The 19653-nt window shown below is 40.8% G+C and overlaps 1 protein-coding gene across 2 annotated transcripts; it reads right to left on the minus strand.

The window, feature by feature from the left end:
* Nucleotides 1-11389: 11389 nt before the first annotated feature.
* Nucleotides 11390-16511, minus strand: LOC139621465 (immunoglobulin lambda-1 light chain-like). 2 transcript variants are annotated; one of them, XM_071477988.1, is made up of 4 exons: nt 14756-16511; nt 12731-13045; nt 12524-12598; nt 11390-11908 (listed from the first exon to the last, which is right to left on the minus strand). In XM_071477988.1, exons 1-4 carry the CDS (start codon nt 14892-14894, stop codon nt 11748-11750), a joined length of 690 nt encoding a protein of 229 aa, XP_071334089.1. In that variant the 5' UTR covers nt 14895-16511; the 3' UTR covers nt 11390-11747. The 2 variants fall into 2 exon arrangements, with proteins under 2 accessions (XP_071334089.1, XP_071334088.1); XM_071477987.1 differs by having other exon boundaries at nt 11851-12598; nt 12731-13039; nt 14756-15322.
* Between the last annotated feature and the right edge of the window lie 3142 nt (nt 16512-19653).

Below are 19653 nucleotides of genomic sequence, written 5' to 3' on the forward strand. Positions count from 1 at the left end.
TCAGAGTCAGGACACACACAACTGCAGGGAGTGATGTCATCACTGCACTCAGAGCACACACACAGAAGCAGTGGAGGGAGAGTGAGCTGCTAGCCGCCCTGCAAACTGGTGAAAGTTGTGAAAGTGTCGGAGCCTCCGTATGAGATGTTTCGATCTGTGGTTGTGTTTTTAAAACTTTCAGAGCTGCAGCTCACTCTTTCATCATCACGCTCAGTGGAGCCGCAGAGGTTCTGGTGTAACGGCACCGTGCTGGACAGGTGACAGGTGTGTGTCTGTGTCCTCTGAGAGACGTTACAGCAGGAAAAGAGGCGAAAATTAGTGGATTCACCCGGGTTTTGTGTTTACATCAATGACGATCGGAGCTGATCGCAGCAGGAGCCAATAAATACCCACATCTACTGCAAATTCATTTAACCCGGCTGTGAATGCCGATTAAACCCTTCATCATTACCAACAAAGGCCCGATGTTTGCAGGTCTTAGCAGGTTCTTTGACCAGTGGGAAATGGGCTAAGTTAGCTCCGTGTTTAGCCTATACGCTATTTACCGCTTACAGATGCCGCCATTGAAATAGAAAAGGTCCAGGGCATCAGACAATTTAGAGCAATTTGTAATGTGAAAATATATACAACACGTGTGTGTGTGTACAATCAATATAGCTGTTGGACGCAGTCATGTTTCCTTTCAGCATAAATTTGTGAGACCGTTAAGAGATGCGGAAGCTCTCCCGACGGTGGGCGTGGTTTCAGTGCCTCCAGCGGACACGCCCCCAGCGTTCCAGAGTTGATAATACTGCTTATTTTTTCACAAGTTTGAAACCTAATTTTATATATTTTGCAATATTTTCATTCATTCAAATTTGGCAGGGGGTTTAATATGCCATTTTTCTGTGGTATGGCAAATTCAGAACTCATATGTTTTTCTGCTTTAAGGAATCTTTAATGTCATTCCATTCATTGTGAAATGTCCCAAATAAAATCAAGAGCAGAATAAGCAGTTGTGTTTCATGTTGTTTCGTTCAATTTCAACAACACAGAGAACAGATTGAACAAGCTGTGTGTGAGCTAACGATCAGGGATTTCACTCTCAGCAGTACGTGACTGTGCATGGGCGTCTACTTCTTAAACACAGTACTTACTGAGGGGATAGGTGCATTTGATTTATTGTACTGGCACGTTTGATTTTTCCAGTACCAGCAAGAATTTAAAACTACTTTCACCCCTGACACATAAATCAAACTGACCCTTTGATGTTGTGACAGTGCTGTGGTCAACTTGGTTCGTTTAGATGAAGATCCTAGTTTGGGTTCAAATAAGTACTTAGTTAACATCCCAGGACCTTCATCACCATGGTTACAATAATAAACACCTGGTTCAGGTCAGATGAGCCTTGTTACCATGGTTACACAAATAATCAAGTTGAGGTCAGGGAACGATGGTGGTGACGCTTTAAAAAAATCAGCAGTGACTCTGTTGGAGATGAAATGAACAGCGGTCTCCTGTGATAAAGTCCAGTGTTTTGTTGATGAAGTGTAATAACTTTGATCCTCTGACTCTTCATCAAGCACCATCATGATTTTATTCATTTAGTTCCTTTGATTGTTTTCTCTTCATCTTGTTTTATTCTTGTGCTTCTGAGTTTCCTCTTTGTCCTCACTGTGTGGAACAACAGGAAACCTGCTGAAAAATCTGATCACAATATGAATCAATATCATAGAAAAGTCAAGAAAACGTGTCTGAGCTGGAGGTGAAATATGTCGACCTGGGCTGTGGTTTACTGCTCTCTTCCTGTCACAAACTCTGTTTGACATCTGTTCATCTGTTGATTTTTGTTCAGGCTGCAGGGATCATTTCTCACTGTGGGGAGCATCCTTCCAACATGAGCAGTAGTAGGAGGCTGAATGAGAGAGTTTAACTTTGTCTATCTTCAACTCACAGCCGTTCTCGTTGCTAACAGCTGTGAAATCTTTCTGAGGATGATTGTAACCTTTGTTAATTTCACCATCACTCTTATCAAAATACAGAATACATGTGAAAGTTTCTCTCTCTTTCTTCTGGTACCAATATACTAAAGTTCCGTCACACTGGTCAGTTCCTCCACAGCTGAAGGAGACTGATTCACCAACTCTCCTGGTCAATGATAACTGGTCCTGAATCAGCTCTGCTGCCATGGCAACCAGCGCTGTGGAGACACAGACAGGTAGATGAAGGTCAGTGTGACAGTATTTGTCACAGGTGGACTTTGTTGGCTCCTGATTGGCTGGAAACACTCACCTGAACACAGACAGCACAGAGCAGCAGCTGGGAGGAAAAGCATTTTGTGCAGTGGTGTTTCCTCTGGTGAACCTGGGGAGAAGTGGAGCTCTGATGCAGCTGAGGACAAACAAGGATGAGCTGTGAGATCAGACCAGGGCCACGTGGTTTCTGACGCCTCCTCAAACCTCCCATCAGCCCCTGCTGCCCACAGATGAGGCTGCTGCTGCTGATTGGCGGCTCAGCTGAAACTGTTGTGTGGTTTTCCTCTGAGTGGGAGGTTTTAAAGGGGAAAGAAAAACCACAAACTCTGCTGAGTTCAACAGTGAAATGATCATTTCATGGCAGCAACATTAAAGTGTCAAAAGCTTCTATGTTTCAGTGTGTGATTGGTCAAACTGAGACCTTCAGTCTCCAACATGTTGTTTGTGTTCAGTCTTCAAATGTCTGCTGCTGAAGAAGAAGATGAAGGTGACTGTCAGCCTGCAGAGGGGAGTCATTTATTATTTCATCTCTTTATATTTGGTTTATTCTCATTATTTTCATCTTTTCTAGAAATTTTCCCAGACTTCTCTGTTTCTCTGAACTGATGGAGTGAAAAGTTTCTTGGTCTTGATTTTAATCTGACAGCAGATCAGAAATCTACGTCACCATGATGCACAAACACAACAACACATTCATGTTCCCACAAACACATTCAGGTTGGTGGTGAATTTAGTAACACACACTGTCATCTGTTGTTGAACAGCTGTGATGGAAACACAAAAGTACAAATCCACAGAGCTCCTCAGCTGAGATTTTAACCCTTAAAGTTCCTTCACTTTATTTCATTCACTTCAATAATGTTTTCCTGGCTGAACAGTTGTGTTGCTGTGAGTTACCAGCAGAGTCAAACACAGCCCATGTGACCAGACTGAAGACCACAACAGGATTCAAACACACAACCTCACTGTTACAAATCCTCTTTTAGCAGAAGCTCTATGAGGGGTTTGACACAGATAATAATCAGGTCTGAAGAAGAATTCTCCTCAAACACATTAAATATACACAACAATACTGAGAGCATGTAGACCACCTGTCCTGGGTGGTGTCGTGGTCTGAACTCCTGGTTTTCACCTTGATGGTCCAGGTTCAGTTCAAGCTTTGGGAAAGTATCAGGTAGTTGCTGTTTAGTTTTTATTTTGAAGTGAGGAAGAAATGATTCAAATGCACAACTTCAGTTTCAGCAAAGCTGCTTTTTATGCAGCTCTCATGCTGAAAACTATCAGGTTTCCCACATGGTCATGTGGTCAGGATTACTGGTTCTCTCCCTGTGGTCCTGGACTCAGTTTTTGAAGTAATCTGATTTAATAATCCTCAAAGACCCATTCTGTGGATGTGATTCACCAGCAGAGTCAAGAAGTGTCCAAATCTGAAGACGTGAAAAACAAAAAAGTATTTTGACAAGAAAAATACTGACAAACCAACAGTTGAGAGCTGATGTAGCTGAGAAAGTCCTGATAGCTGAGGTGGTTCAGATGCAGGTTTGGTAAAACACAACATGTGAATTCAAATCCTGTCTTCATCACTTGTTGAACAGAGGAAGAAAGAGAAAACAGTTACACCATCCTCTCCTAAAAGAAGACCTGAACCCAGATCAGCTGAGTGAAGACCAGGAGCTCTGACCACCTGGGACATGAGGTCATGGAGATCTGGATTTACTGATAATGATGAGACAAGCAGCTGCTTCAAACTGATATTTAATGCTGCCTCTTTTAACCAACATCGTTCTCTAACTTTAATCACGTGGTTATTATTGTAACCATGACGACAAGGCTCATCGAACCTCAAATTAAAAGTGCTTATTTTAACCCAAACCATGATCTTTCCTTAAACCTCACCAAACATTAACCACAGTGTTGTCACATCATGAAACCAACAGGTCCTCCAACCTAAATGACCATATAAGTCCTTTGTCCCGACCCACAGATAAACTTGAAGCCAGGAACACACTGGATGTGTGACGTGTGTGTGGCAGCTGCAGAACGTCTAAGTTTTCATTTCAGTGCTGATGTTAACGGGTTAGAGCGGAGCCTCGCGGCTGTATGGTGTGATCTAGACTTTCAGCATCTCGCCTATTTTTCTCACGTGACGAGCTCCTCCCAGCAAAAACAAACAGAGAAAAGATCTGTTGATGTCATCGTGACATCATAGCAGCAACATTACATAAACCTGACGCCTTTCACTACAGTTGTCTTTGTCTAGTCTGAATCTGAATATGACACGGACATGAAAAATATCAATATATATTTGAAGCATGTGAGCAGCTGCATGTGGAGACTGTGGTGTTTTAGAGACATTTTCTGTCAAAAATAAATCAGAAATTAATTTATAATGAAAAAAAATCCAACATTCAAGTCACCTACAAACTCTATGTAGAGAGACAGAGCTGGAAGCAGCAGTGACACAGCAGACACACAGCCGGTGTGAACACACACACACCAGGGGTGAAAGTAAGCCGGTGCGGCCCGGTACTGCGTCCCAGTAAAAGATTCAGTGGCGTACGCAGTACCAGGGAGAGGGGAGAGCAGCTGCCTGCTAAAGCCCAAATTCAGAACCAGTCACGGCCGCACTTTAGGCAACAAAATAGATCTGCTAGCAATGTGCAGTCTTGAACATCACTTTGTCTGTTTATAAATTGCTCTTAACTCGTTCTGAATTGCTTCTGAACCGTCCGTGCTGTGTTTTGGTCCATGTTGGACGGAGCCTTGTCCTGACAGCTCCCTCTCTTCCTCAGGGCTCTTGCCCTGCTTCTCTCCCCCTCCCCTGGGAGAGAGTCCGGTGGTCTCCCATGAGCCCAGCCTTCGAGACGTGCAACACTACGTTTACAGATCCTGTTAAGCAAATTCACAGATTTGTTTATAAAATCAATATATATGTTGGAGAACTATTCCTGAAAACGTGTGAAACGTGAAACTTGTGTGGTACTGAATTGTGCAGTTATACCGTTAAACTGTGTTTAATAATTTTTGTGTTGAGCATTTTTTTGGGCGTGGCCTTAAACAGGGTACTGGTGACGCACTTTGACCCCCACTTAGCATACCCCGCCCCTAAAGCTGTAACAGTGTTAAAGTGTGGAATGTACCAGCATCAGTGGTTCTCCCGCTCAGTGTTACTGCTGGTTAGCTAAACCTTCCCTCCCAACATGTGTCTTTCCTAGAGGCTGCAATACCAACGGTGTGATGTTATTATAATTAGAGAATAATGTATGAATAGATAATCATTGTTATTCACTCATGACGTTTCCCTTCTTTTCATGACCAGAAGGATAGTTCCCCTTCATCCTCTCATCAAATACCCTTTTTCCACTAAAATTAGCAGGTATAGGTATATATTCTGTTCAGACTCAGGACACACACAACTGCAGGGAGTGATGTCATCACTGCACTCAGAGCACACACACAGAAGCAGTGGAGGAAGAGTGAGCAGCTAGCCGCCCTGCAAACTGGTGAAAGTTGTGAAAAGTTGTGAAAGTGTCGGAACCTCCGTATGAGATGTTTCGATCTGTGGTTGTGTATTTTTAAAACTTTCAGAGCTTCAGAGGTTCTGGTGTAACGGCACCGTGCTGGGCAGGTGACAGGTGTGTGTCTGTGTCCTCTGAGACACGTTACAGCAGGAAAAGAGGCGAAAAATAGTGGATTCACCTGGGTTTTGTGTTTACATCAATGACGATTGGAGCCAATCACAGCAGGAGCCAACAAATACCAGTGTCTCCTGCAAATTAACTGCGATTAAACCCTTCATCACTACCAACAAAAGCCAGATGTTCACGGGTCTTAGCAGGTTTTTTGACCGGTGGAAAATGGGCTAAGTTAGCTCCGTGTATAGCTTATAAGCTAGTTCTCTTACTGATGCCGGCATCAAAATACATGAAGTCCAGGGCATCAGACAATTTAATTTACTTCTTAAACACAGTACTTACTGAGGGGATAGGTGCGTTGGATTTATTGTACTGGGACGTTTGATTTTTCCACAAAGTACCAGCAAGAATTTAAAACTACTTTCACCCCTGACACACACACGCACGTGTTTCTCTGCAGCAGGTCAGCGACGAAGCCGCCACGCACACCCTACACAGGCAGTGTGTTCCCGGAGTAAAACCCACTGCTGACACATAAATCAAACTGACCCTTTGATGTTGTGACAGTGCTGTGGTCAACTTAGTTAGTTTAGATGAAGATCCTGGTTTGGGTTCAAATAAGTACTTAGTTAACATCACAGGACCTTCGTCACCATGGTTAGAATAATAAACACTTGCTGCAGGTTAGATGAGCCTCGTTACCATGGTTACACCAACAGTCAGGTTGAGGTCAGGGAACGATGGTGGTGACGCTTTAAAAAAATCAGCAGTGACTCTGTTGGAGATGAAATGAACAGCGGTCTCCTGTGATAAAGTCCAGTGTTTTGTTGATGAAGTGTAATAACTTTGATCCTCTGACTCTTCATCAAGCGCCATCATGATTTTATTCATTTAGTTCCTTTCATTGTTTTCTCTTCATCTTGTTTTATTCTTGTGCTTCTGAGTTTCCTCTTTGTCCTCACTGTGTGGAACAACAGGAAACCTGCTCAAATATCTGATCACAATATGAATCAATATCATAGAAAAGCCAAGAAAACGTGTCTGAGCTGGAGGTGAAATATGTCAACCTGGGCTGTGGTTTACTGCTCTCTTCCTGTCACAAACTCTGTTTGACATCTGTTCATCTGTTGGTTTTTGTTCAGGCTGCAGGGATCATTTCTCACTGTGGGAACCTCTCTTCCAACATGAGCAGTAGTAGGAGGCTGAATGAGAGAGTTTAACTTTGTCTATCTTCAACTCACAGCCGTTCTCTTTGTTAACAGCTGTGAAATCATCTTTCTGAGGATGACCATAATCTGAGTCTATGTATCCACTATTCTTGTTAATATCAAGTATGACTATGAATGTTTCTGTCTCTTTCTTCTGGTACCAGAATACATAATCATTATAGTCACACTGGTCAGTTCCTCCACAGCTGAAGGAGACTGATTCACCAACTCTCCTGGTCAATGATAACTGGTCCTGAATCAGCTCTGCTGCCATGGCAACCAGCACTGTAGAGACACAGACAGGTAGATGAAGGTCAGTGTGACAGTGTTTGTCACAGGTGGACTTTGTTGGCTCCTGATTGGCTGGAAACACTCACCTGAACACAGACAGCACAGAGCAGCAGCTGGGAGGAAAAGCATTTTGTGCAGTGGTGTTTCCTCTGGTGAACCTGGGGAGAAGTGGAGCTCTGATGCAGCTGAGGACAAACAAGGACGAGCTGTGAGATCAGACCAGGGCCACGTGGTTTCTGACGCCTCCTCAAACCTCCCATCAGCCCCTGCAGCCCACAGATGAGGCTGCTGCTGCTGATTGGCAGCTCAGCTGAAGCTGTTGTGTGGTTTTCCTCTGAGTGGGAGGTTTTAAAGGGGAAAGAAAAACCACAAACTCATGAGTTCAACAGTGAAATGATCATTTCATGGCAGCGACATTAAAGTGTCACAAGCTTCTATGTTTCAGTGTGTGATTGGTCAAACTGAGACCTTCAGTCTCCAACATGTTGTTTGTGTTCAGTCTTCAAATGTCTGCTGCTGAAGAAGAAGATGAAGGTGACAGTCAGCCTGCAGAGGGGAGTCATTTATTATTTCATCTCTTTATCTTTGGTTTATTCTCATTATTTTCATCTTTTCTCTAAATTTTCCCAGACTTCTCTGTTTCTCTGAACTGATGGAGTGAAAAGTTTCTTGGTCTTGATGCTCTTAGCAGGTTCCCCCCAAGAGCATCTGTGTTTTGGCCGGTTCAACTCCCAACCGCTCCAACCCTTTCCTGCATGTTGTTCCCCCTCTCTGCCTCTTTCACTCTCTACTGTCCTGTCTAATAAAGGCAAAAATGCCCAAAAAATATCTTAAAAGGAAAAAAAATTCTGGGTCACCATGATGCACAAACACAACAACACATTCATGTTCCCACAAACACATTCAGGTTGGTGGTGAATTGAGTAACACACACTGTCATCTGTTGTTGAACAGCTGTGATGGAAACACAAAAGTACAAATCCACAGAGCTCCTCAGCTGAGATTTTAACCCTTAAAGTTCCTTCACTTTATTTCATTCACTTCAGGGATGTTTTCTCTGACTCTCCTCTGTATCCTGTACACGGTGCTGATAGTCAGTCTTAAAATCAAAAATAGATCAAATAATTATTTATAATAATTATGATTTTTATGAGGTTTCGTCTATGACATGATTCACACTCCAAACTTATTTTTAAAACATGTTTAAAATGATACAACAAAATTCAATTCAGCATTAAAACAAGTGGAGAAATTCAAACTTGTCTTTGTTCAATTCTGGAGACATCAGATCAGAAAATTCTTTTGAGCCAGGCTGTTGTCCCCACATGCCTCAAAGCCACCACCATCATCCCGGTCCCGAAGAAGACGTCTCCCTCCTGCTTCAATGACTACCGCCCGGTCACACTCACTCCCATCCTTATGAAGTGCTTCGAGCGGCTCGTCATGCAGCACATCAAGTCTGCCCTCCCCTCCTCCCTGGACCCTTTCCAGTTTGTATATCGGTCCAACCGCTCAACCGATGATGCCATCTCCACTGCCCTTCACTCAGCCCTCACACACCTGGAGACGAAAGACTGCTACGTTAGAATGCTGTTCATCGACTTCAGCTCAGCATTCAACACAATCATCCCCAACAGCTCATTCACAAACTGGACCAGCTGGGGCTGAATACTTCGATGTGCAACTGACTTCCTGACGGGGAGACCGCAGTCTGTACAGGCTGGCAGCGACACCTCCAGCACTATCACTCTGAACACAGGGGCCCCCCAAGGATGTGTGCTGAGCCCCCTCCTCTTCACCCTGCTGACCCACGACTGCACACTGAAAGAGAGCTCCAACATCTTCATCAGGTTTGCAGACGACACGACTGTGGTAGGTCTCATCAGCAACGATGACGAGACCACCTTCCATCAGAAGACGACTGCGGAGTCTCCGGGCCAGAACCAGCAGGCTAAAGGACAGCTTCATTCACCAGGCTGTCAGGATGCTCAGCTCCTTTGTGTCGTGTTGGAATTTGGGGAATTTGGAGCTTTTTGGTTGCTAAAGCTCCAAATTCCCGTTAAAAACATCCCACGAACAAGACCTCCAGTCGGGTGGTGTTTGTGGGTCTGTGGGCTCAGTTGAACTCTGTGTGGGTGGAGGGCTCAGTGGAAAAAGTGTCACTAAGAGACAAACTACAGAGAGGGAGGGGGGTTCATGAGTGTGTACAGCAGCAGATATGAATCTGTTCTCAGTGGTTATTAGGACTCAGAAAAAACAGTTGACAACGAATCAACACTTCCTTTCCTGCAGCAGACGGGCTGTGTGGGTTTCTGCTCTGCAGCCGACGTTAAAGCTCCTTCGTTCTGATCAGGTCCCATTTTATCAGCTGTCACTGATTCTAACAGTGTTTTCAGTCTTCAGAGCGTTCACACGAGACTAATTACAAACTGAAGTCTCAACATGAGAGTATGGAGAATAAAACTGTCATTGTGTAAACCTCTAACACATTAGGCGAGTTCGTCGTCATGATTCGTTCACGAAAACCCAAGGTAATGATTTTAGTGGTATTATAGGAAATGTTACAGTATGATTTGTTCATTTTATAATTTATATTTTCATTAATTTGTTCTTATTTTAACATGAAATTATTAAAGCACATTTTGAAAATCAATAAAATTGATTATCAATTCAATGAAATTTACATTTCACAGAGTATAAATTGAAACCATGAGATAGTTTTCAACACTGAGTCCCTGACCGTAAATTTGAAAAATAAAAAAAGTCCATTTGTTCCGATTAATCTGACCAACAAACCACAAACCACACAGAGACAGAAACACAAACACACTGAGACAAACACATCATGTTGTTGTTCTCTTCTTGAGGCACAACTAGAGCGGCCATGTTGTTCCACCTCAGCTCTCATTATTTCAGTAAGTTACAGTTGATAAAAAACAAAAGCTGTTGTCAGACGAGTCTGTACATCTCAATCAATTCACCTCATGAACCCACTGACCCACTGACCTCTGGTGAATTACATTCAAGCTTCAGTTGTTATCAGTGTAGCTGTCTGTGCTTCACTCACACTGGTCGTTATGTGTTTTGGGCTCTAGAAGCTGTTAAAACACTTGGTTTAAACACTGATAAAAAACTGAAAGTGTCATTGTGCTGCTTTAGTTTCAGTCGGTGTAGATAAGATACACAACAACTTATGGGTAAATTGAATGACGTCGGCCTCAGCTCGTAAAAAGTTAAGGGTTGGGTCAGGTTTTCTCTTGATAGAAAATGAGACTATGGTTATTTAAATATTATTTATAGAGATGACACAATGATGACACTGAAATGCCTCTGTGTCCTAAATGTTTAGTGATTGACAGTTTTATTTTTAAATTTCCAAAAAATCTCGTTTTTAGCATGTTTCAAAAACAGCTTATGAGTGTATTGTGTCTGTGTTATATATTACTATACAACATACATTTTACTTTTTCAAAATGTGTATAACTTGTGTCTTTGTGAAGAATTTTATGATTTCAGTCTTTAAACGTGTTAGATAAATATAATTATATATATATATATAAATAAATAAAATATAAATATAATAAGTTTGATAATTTTTTATACCTGTAGTGTCTTCAGCATAGAGTTTTACATCCACACAGATACAATGATCAAAGATGATTAATATACAACCTAAATGATCAGGGGAACCAGCACTGAACCTCAAGGTACAGCCACACCTACTTGTTTGTATTAAATAGTGACAAATTTGCTGAAGTTTGCTTATCTTTCTTAGTGTTGTTGTGCTTGTTTGGCTCTGTGCCACTGTTCATATCATCCTTTGCCTTTGTTCTTGAGACCGTGTGAAAGTAGAGAGAGAGCTATTTACACTCAGAGTCAAGCTACACATAGGTGTCAGTGTAAATAGTCAATATAGTTTTTCATTTTTCTGATGATTTGCTCCGAAGTCAAATGGAAATGTTTAAAAATATGTTAACAATCCAAAAACACTGTAATTATTTATTTATTGAAACAATAACACTGAAAGAATTTGACAAAAAATTCACTGTCAGGTTAAAATGTATTAAAATGAAAAACAAGACAAGAAAAAAATAACATGAACAATCATATATCTACCAAGCAACAAATTATTCAGCTACATTTTCTATTATTAAACAAGTCATCATTAAAAGTGGTAATAAAATACAGCATCGACATAATATAATACTAAATAATATACATTTAAAAAGTGAAAATATATGTGTTTATATGTTTTTATATTTTTAGGATGACTGTATCTAATGTGTACATAAAAAGATACATTTCACATAAATTTCTGAACAGTGATCGAAGAGATAAATGAGATGAAGTGATGGTGAGAAAAGGCGAGCAGAAAACAGTCAGTCAGCATGTGTGCCGTTGGTGGACAGTCCCTTGTTCCTGAGGCTCATCAGCAGAGAGAGTCCACAGCAGTACACCAGACTCTTCACTATCAGCACTGTGTACAGCAGACAGAGCAGCTTCACCCTGCACTGAGGCTGGAGAGGATCCAGGGCACCCACTGCAACAGAAAAGGATTCAAAAAGAAATCAGTCAGTGCTCTGCTCCTCTGCTCTCTTTGACAGCGTCTCCACATGAAGCTGAATCTCTGCTCAACACAGTCACCAAGCCTTCACCACCTTCTTCTGTCAAGTGTTTATGACAATTCAAATCACTCCAGGATCAAATGGAAAGTCCAGATAGAAAAAGACACAGGTTGTTATGAGCTTGAAATTGGATTCACTGATTTTCTTTTTGCAGCCACTTGGGGGCAGAAAAACTCAACAACAAGCTAAATAAAGTCATCTCTGACCTTTGACCTTACACACAGTCATTAGATTCATTCTTAATGTAGAAATATGAATGAGTAGAGCTTTAAGATACAGTCCCTAAAGTTGTTGTAGCTCCCTCAAAGCCCCACATTTAGTATAGTGCCCCCAACACATGTTATTAGTCAGGATGGTGCAGTGAAAGCTCTGTGACTGGGGTTTGTTGTGCTGTTGGACACTCTAACACAATCAGGGAGTGTATGTTTCAATCCTTCAGTGATGAGCAGGAAGTGAACAGACTGATATGCAGCCCTAACTGCAGCAGAACATTGGAGCTGTCCATGCAGAGAGGCAGCAGGTGATCTTACAGGGAGCTTGCTGCAGAGCTGCCGGGTGTGCTGGCTCTCTCTCTGGAGGACAGGAGGCTGCTGGAGCTGGAACCTCTGAAACACAAGAGGAGTCAAATGTTTGGAGCTGCAGTGAGAAATGTCAGTGCTCTGCTCCTCTGCTCTCTTTGACAGCGTCTCCACATGAAGCTGAATCACTGCTCAACACAGTCACCAAGCCTTCATCACCTTGTTGTGTTGGGGCCTCCACCGTTCCCCCCTCGTGCTTGACGTAGCAGCTGTATTTATATGTGCTGTTCTCTGGCTGATGGATCAGCAAGATGGCGGCGGAGCGTCCTGACTCTGTGAGCTCCAGCTGCTCTCCCTCAGCAGGGGGCAGCTCCTCCAGAGGACCACCCTCCTTCTGTCTTTTCCAGGAGAACTGGACCCGAGGAGGAAACATGGCTGAGGCCAGACACAGCAGGGAGCTCTTCCCCTCCAGGTGGGCTCTGGGTGCTGCTGGGTACACGCTCACCACGGGCTTCACTACCTGCTCATCTGAAGCTTGACAGCAGCAACAAGCAGCACAGACACACATTCACACAGTCAACAGCAGCTTCCAGCACTGCACTGCATTCAGTCTGATCCTGGAAACTACATGGACTCTGATCACTCAACTACTCATCCATACAGCACAAAGGTCCCCACATATCCTGGATTCACCTTCACATATATTTACTGAGCTATATATCATGGTTATATATTATGTATATCATCAGAGAAAGATCAAGTTCAAGAAAGTCAAAGATGGAAACACTGTTTAAATTCTTTATATTCATGTTTCACTTTTATAAATCATAAGCTCAGAATAAATGTGACATTATAGTATTTGTATATTTACAATATTTAAGTATCCAAGTATCCAAGTATATCTTTAACAAAAATACATATTTACTATTATTTAAAATACATTGACACTCATGAGTTATACAGTATTAACCAAATATTTCATGTTAAGTATAAAATTACCAGATTTTCTTACAAATATAAAGAACAAAAAACATTCATCATTATATATTCTGACAATATATATAATTAAAGTGTGCATGTATTTTTGATTTTTCTTATACCTACAGAGGTTTTGGTATATTTTATTCTTACATAAATAGAAAAAATTTATGAAATGATAAATGTATCATCTATTGATGATTATCATATGATTAAAATATTTACTCAGATAATTTTAGATCAATTTTAAATCAAACTAAAAACATGTTTATGTCAAAGAAATATTTATAGTTATTACCACCTAACTCCTGAAATAAAAAACAATATATAGACTAATTATATTTAAACAATTCCAAATATAATTCACATTGTTTTACAATTCACATTTACACACAGTCGCCATTATATAAAGTATGTTAACATTCATTTGATGAACAAATTAAACATTATATTTACTGAGAATTACTGTAAGATATACTGTGGAAGTATAGATCTATAGTTTATATCATCCTGCATGATATATTATATCCATAGAAAATCCATATGTCAGTCTATTAATTAATTGAACCTTTACTCATAATTATTTAATCATACACCGTCTTTTTAAATATAAATTTAATATTTTAAAATACATATATTTTTCCTCATATTAAGTGTTTGTTTTTGTTGTTGTTAATATGAATATTTGATATAAAATTCATTTATCATCAGACAACAACTGAATAAATTTACTATTTATTTCGAATTATTAGAAATATTATTTCCCATCAAGGAAAATAAGGTTTAAAAACATGTAACTTTGAAGAACCAGAGTGAATCTGAAGAATCCTGCTCATCACTGAAATTCACTTTGATTAACTGGACATTTTGTACAAAAAGTCAACTGAGCAGGAAAATCCTCCACAGTCCTTCATGTACAAGTCAATTGATTTGAGCAGAGAGAAGAGAGGAAAGAAAAGCAGCCTGATGATTCATGAAGCTGCAGCTGATGAGAATCCACAATGCACTTACAATATCACACTTTTTGGACTCTTCAAAGCCTTTTGAGCTCCAGCAGAAATAAAGAATTCCTTCTGCTGTGCAGTGAGATTTAAACATCTTTTTACTAATGATTGAACCTTTTCATTGAACAACGGCTGCATCAGGAACTTTGTACTAACTATGAACAAACTAACATGTAAAGTCTGAAGCAGCAGAAACTGACTGAAAACACATTTTCACCTTCTTCAATAAAACAACTGAAGGAAAATAAATGTTTGTTCTTACCTGTTACATACAGTTTAGCTCCAGAGCCAAAGATGAGGTAGTACCATCCTCCCACAGTGAAAGAGACTGATACAAAAACCTGTCTGCTGTTGAATGTGTCAGCTGAGGTGAACGAGTCCACATTATGAACCAGGATCATATTTCAGCTCCATCATGTGTTTCTCTAATGTTCAGATCAACATGACTGTCTCTTCTTCTCTTTTCTTTTTTCTTCACACTCAAATATCTCAACAAATATTCCCATTTCAACTGCTTCAGACGTTCATGGTCCCCTCAGGATGAACTGGAATAACTTTGCTGATCCTCTGACTTTTCACCACATTGACATTTGTAAAGATGTTTGTAAGGGATCCTGGACCTAAACACAGGAGTTTCCATTCTATAACTTTAACCACGTGGTTATTATTGTAACCATGACAACAAGCCTCATCTTAACTTCAAAGTGCTTATTTTAACCCAAACCAAGTCCTCCAACTAACCCAACCCTAACCCTCCAAGTCCTCCAACCTAAATGACCATATAAGTCCTTTGTCCCCTCCCTCTGATTAGACCCATCGGAGTGTTTCCTGAATTGTCACCACTATAGCTCCAGGAGAGACACCACAGATAAACTTATGGACAGGAACACACTGGATGTGTGACATGTGCGTGCACATCACGTGATCTAGAGGTTCGATATTTCACCTGTTTTTCTCATGTGACGAGCTTCAACCAGAAAAGTTAGACAGAGAAAAGATCTGTTGATGTCATAGTGACATCATAGCAGCAACATTACATAAACCTGAGGCCTTTCACTACAGTTGTCTTTGTCTAGTCTGAATCTGAATATGACACAGACATGAAAAAATATCAATATATATTTGAAGCATGTGAGCAGCTGCATGTGGAGACTGTGGTGTTTTAGAGACATTTTCTGTCAAAAATAAATCAGAAATTAATTTATAATGAAAACAAATCCAACATTCAAGTCACCTACAAATTCTATGTAGAGAGACAGAGCTGGAAGCAGCAGTGACACAGCAGACACACAGCCGGTGTGAACACACACACACGTGTTTCTCTGCAGCAGGTCAGCGACGCAGCCGCCACACACACCCAACACAGGCAGTGTGTTCCCGGAGTAAAACCCACTGCTGACACATAAATCAAACTGACCCTTTGATGTTGTGACAGTGCTGTGGTCAACTTGGTTCGTTTAGGTGAAGATCCTGGTTTGGGTTCAAATAAGTACTTGGTTAACATCACAGGACCTTCGTCACCATGGTTACAATAATAAACACCTGGTTCAGGTTAGATGGGCCCCGTTGCCATGGTTACACAAATAATCAAGTTGAGGTCAGGGAACGATGGTGGTGACGCTTTAAAAAAATCAGCAGTGACTCTGTTGGAGATGAAATGAACAGCGGTCTCCTGTGATAAAGTCCAGTGTTTTGTTGATGAAGTGTAATAACTTTGATCCTCTGACTCTTCATCAAGCACCATCATGATTTTATTCATTTAGTTCCTTTCATTGTTTTCTCTTCATCTTGTTTTATTCTTGTGCTTCTGAGTTTCTTCTTTGTCCTCACTGTGTGGAACAACAGGAAACCTGCTCAAATATCTGATCACAATATGAATCAATATCATAGAAAAGTCAAGAAAACGTGTCTGAGCTGGAGGTGAAATATGTCAACCTGGGCTGTGGTTTACTGCTCTCTTCCTGTCACAAACTCTGTTTGACATCTGTTCATCTGTTGGTTTTTGTTCAGGCTGCAGGGATCATTTCTCACTGTGGGGAGCATCCTTCCAACAGGAGCAGTAGTAGGAGGCTGAATGAGAGAGTTTAACTTTGTCTATCTTCAGCTCCCAGCCGTTCTGTTCATTAACAGATGTGAAATCATCTTTCTGAGGATGACCGTAGCTTGAGTCTATCTTTCCATTATTCTTGTTAATATCAAGTATGACTGTGAATGTTTCTGTCTCTTTCTTCTGGTACCAGAATACATAATCATAGTCACACTGGTCAGTTCCTCCACAGCTGAAGGAGACTGATTCACCAACTCTCCTGGTCAATGATAACTGGTCCTGAATCAGCTCTGCTGCCATGGCAACCAGCGCTGTAGAGACACAGACAGGTAGATGAAGGTCAGTGTGACAGTGTTTGTCACAGGTGGACTTTGTTGGCTCCTGATTGGCTGGAAACACTCACCTGAACACAGACAGCACAGAGCAGCAGCTGGGAGGAAAAGCATTTTGTGCAGTGGTGTTTCCTCTGGTGAACCTGGGGAGAAGTGGAGCTCTGATGCAGCTGAGGACAAACAAGGACGAGCTGTGAGATCAGACCAGGGCCACGTGGTTTCTGACGCCTCCTCAAACCTCCCATCAGCCCCTGCTGCCCACAGATGAGGCTGCTGCTGATTGGCGGCTCAGCTGAAGCTGTTGTGTGGTTTTCCTCTGAGTGGGAGGTTTTAAAGGGGAAAGAAAAACCACAAACTCATGAGTTCAACAGTGAAATGATCATTCCATGGCAGCAACATTAAAGTGTCACAAGCTTCTATGTTTCAGTGTGTGATTGGTCAAACTGAGACCTTCAGTCTCCAACATGTTGTTTGTGTTCAGTCTTCAAATGTCTGCTGCTGAAGAAGAAGATGAAGGTGACTGTCAGCCTGCAGAGGGGAGTCATTTATTATTTCATCTCTTCATCTTTGGGTTATTATCATTATTTTCAGTTCCCCCACTAAGAGCACCTGCGTTTTGGCCGCTTCAACTCTCAACCGCTCCAACCCTTTCCTGCATGTTGTTCCCCCTCTCTGCCCCTGTCACTCTCTACTGTCCTGTCTAATAAAGGCAAAAATGCCCAAAAAATATCTGTGTCACCGTGATGCACAAACACAACACAATCATGTCCCCACAAACACATTCAGGTTGGTGGTGAATTTAGTAACACACACTGTCATCTGTTGTTGAACAGCTGTGATGGAAACACAAAAGTACAAATCCACAGAGCTCCTCAGCTGAGATTTTAACCCTTAAAGTTCCTTCACTTTATTTCATTCACTTCAATTATGTTTTCTCTGACTCTGCTCTGTATCCTGTACACGGTGCTGATAGTCAGTCTAAAAATCATGAATACATACATTGTATTTCACAAATATATATTTGCAGGTTCTAGGTTTAAACTTGTTGTTGTTTTTCAGTGTTGTTTTAATGCTCTATATCCACTTTTAATTGCAACTTGTATATAAATAGAAAATTAAGCCGAATCATTAGTTATCTGGAAAATATTTTATTGATTATTGGATGTTTTCTGTGTTTTTATTGCCTTTTAATACTTTCTGTAGAGTGTCAAATTCATTGAGTGTAACATTGTCAATATATTAATAAACATCCTGGTTTTTATTGAAATAATTTAGAGTTTTAGCTCAAATAATTATTAATAATAATTATAATTTTTATCAGGTTTCGTCTGTGACATGATTCACGCTCCAAACTTTTTTTTAAAACATGTTTAAAATGATACAATACAATTTACTTCAGCGTCTAAACAAGTGGAGAAATTCAAACTTGTCTTTGTTCAAACTCTGGAGACATCAAATCAGAAAACTCATTTGTGTCGTGTTGGATGGTCCTGACAAACAACCTGTGTCAGTTATGTACAAGCACTTGTTGGCAGTGTCAACTGTAAAGTGACCTTTGGTTGCCAAAGCTCCAAATTCCTATTAAAAACATCCCACGAAGGAGATGTCCAGGCAGGTGGTCTTTGTGGGTCTGTGGGCTCAATTGAACTCTGTGTGGGTGGAGGGCTCAGTGGACAAAAGTGTCACTAAGAGACAAACTACAGAGAGGGAGGGGGGTTCATGAGTGTGTACAGCAGCAGATATGAATCTGCTCTCAGTGGTTATTAGGACTCAGAAAAAACTGTTGACAACGAATCAACACTTCCTTTCCTGCAGCAGACGGGCTGTGTGGGTTTCTGCTCTGCAGCCGACGTTAAAGCTCCTTCGTTCTGATCAGGTCCCATTTTATCAGCTGTCACTGATTCTAACAGTGTTTTCAGTCTTCAGAGCGTTCACACGAGACTAAATACAAACTGAAGTCTCAACATGAGAGTATGGAGAATAAAACTGTGGAATTTTGTAAATCTCTAACATATTAGGAGAGTTAATCATGATTATTCATTCACCAAAACCCAAGGTAATGATTTTTGTCGTATTATAGGAAATTTTACATTATGATTTGTTCATTTTATAATTTATATTTTCATTAATTTGTTGTTGTTATTTTAACATGAAATTATTAGTTATTTTTCACATGAAGCACATTTTGCTCATAGATAAAATTGATTATTGATTCATTGTAAAGTGAAACCATGAGATAGTTTTCAACGCTGAGTCCCTGACTGTAAATTTAAAAATAAAAAAAGTCATTTTGTTCTGATTAATCTGACCAACAAACCACAAACCACACAGAGACAGAAACACAAACACACTGAGACAAACACATCATGTTGTTGTTCTCTTCTTGAGGCAGAACTAGAGCGGCCATGTTGGTTCACCTCAGCTCTCATTATTTCAGTAAGTTACAGTTGATAAAAAACAAAAGCTGTTGTCAGACGAGTCTGTACATCTCAATCAATTCACCTCATGAACCCACTGACCCACTGACCTCTGGTGAATTACATTCAAGCTTCAGTTGTTATCAGTGTAGCTGTCTGTGCTTCACTCACACTGGTCGTTATGTGGCTCAAGAATTATGTTTATTCTCTTCTGAGTCAGAAACACAGCTACACAGATGTGTTGTGTATTGGGCTGTGGAAGCTGTTAAAACACTTGGTTGAAACACTGATAAAAAACTGAAGGTGTTGTTGTTCTGCTTTAGTCAGTGTAGAGAAGATACACAACTCCTGATGGGTAAATTTA

The sequence above is a fragment of the Trachinotus anak genome, unplaced genomic scaffold (assembly GCF_046630095.1).
Source record: "Trachinotus anak isolate AG129_WGS33_773 ecotype Australia unplaced genomic scaffold, CSIRO_AGI_Tana_v1 ptg000005l, whole genome shotgun sequence".
NCBI lineage: Eukaryota > Metazoa > Chordata > Actinopteri > Carangiformes > Carangidae > Trachinotus > Trachinotus anak.

What these genes read in the sequence shown, in the direction of transcription:
- LOC139621465 (XM_071477988.1), bottom strand. Translation starts at nt 14,894, where the DNA reads ATGATCCTGGTTCATAATGTGGACTCGTTCACCTCAGCTGACACATTC. An exon ending in AGCTAAACTGTATGTAACAG is followed by an intron (nt 13,046 to 14,755) that starts GTAAGAACAAAC and finishes GCTGCTGTCAAG; the next exon opens with CTTCAGATGAGCAGGTAGTG. An exon ending in AGCTCTGCAGCAAGCTCCCT is followed by an intron (nt 11,909 to 12,523) that starts GTAAGATCACCT and finishes TTTCTGTTGCAG; the next exon opens with TGGGTGCCCTGGATCCTCTC.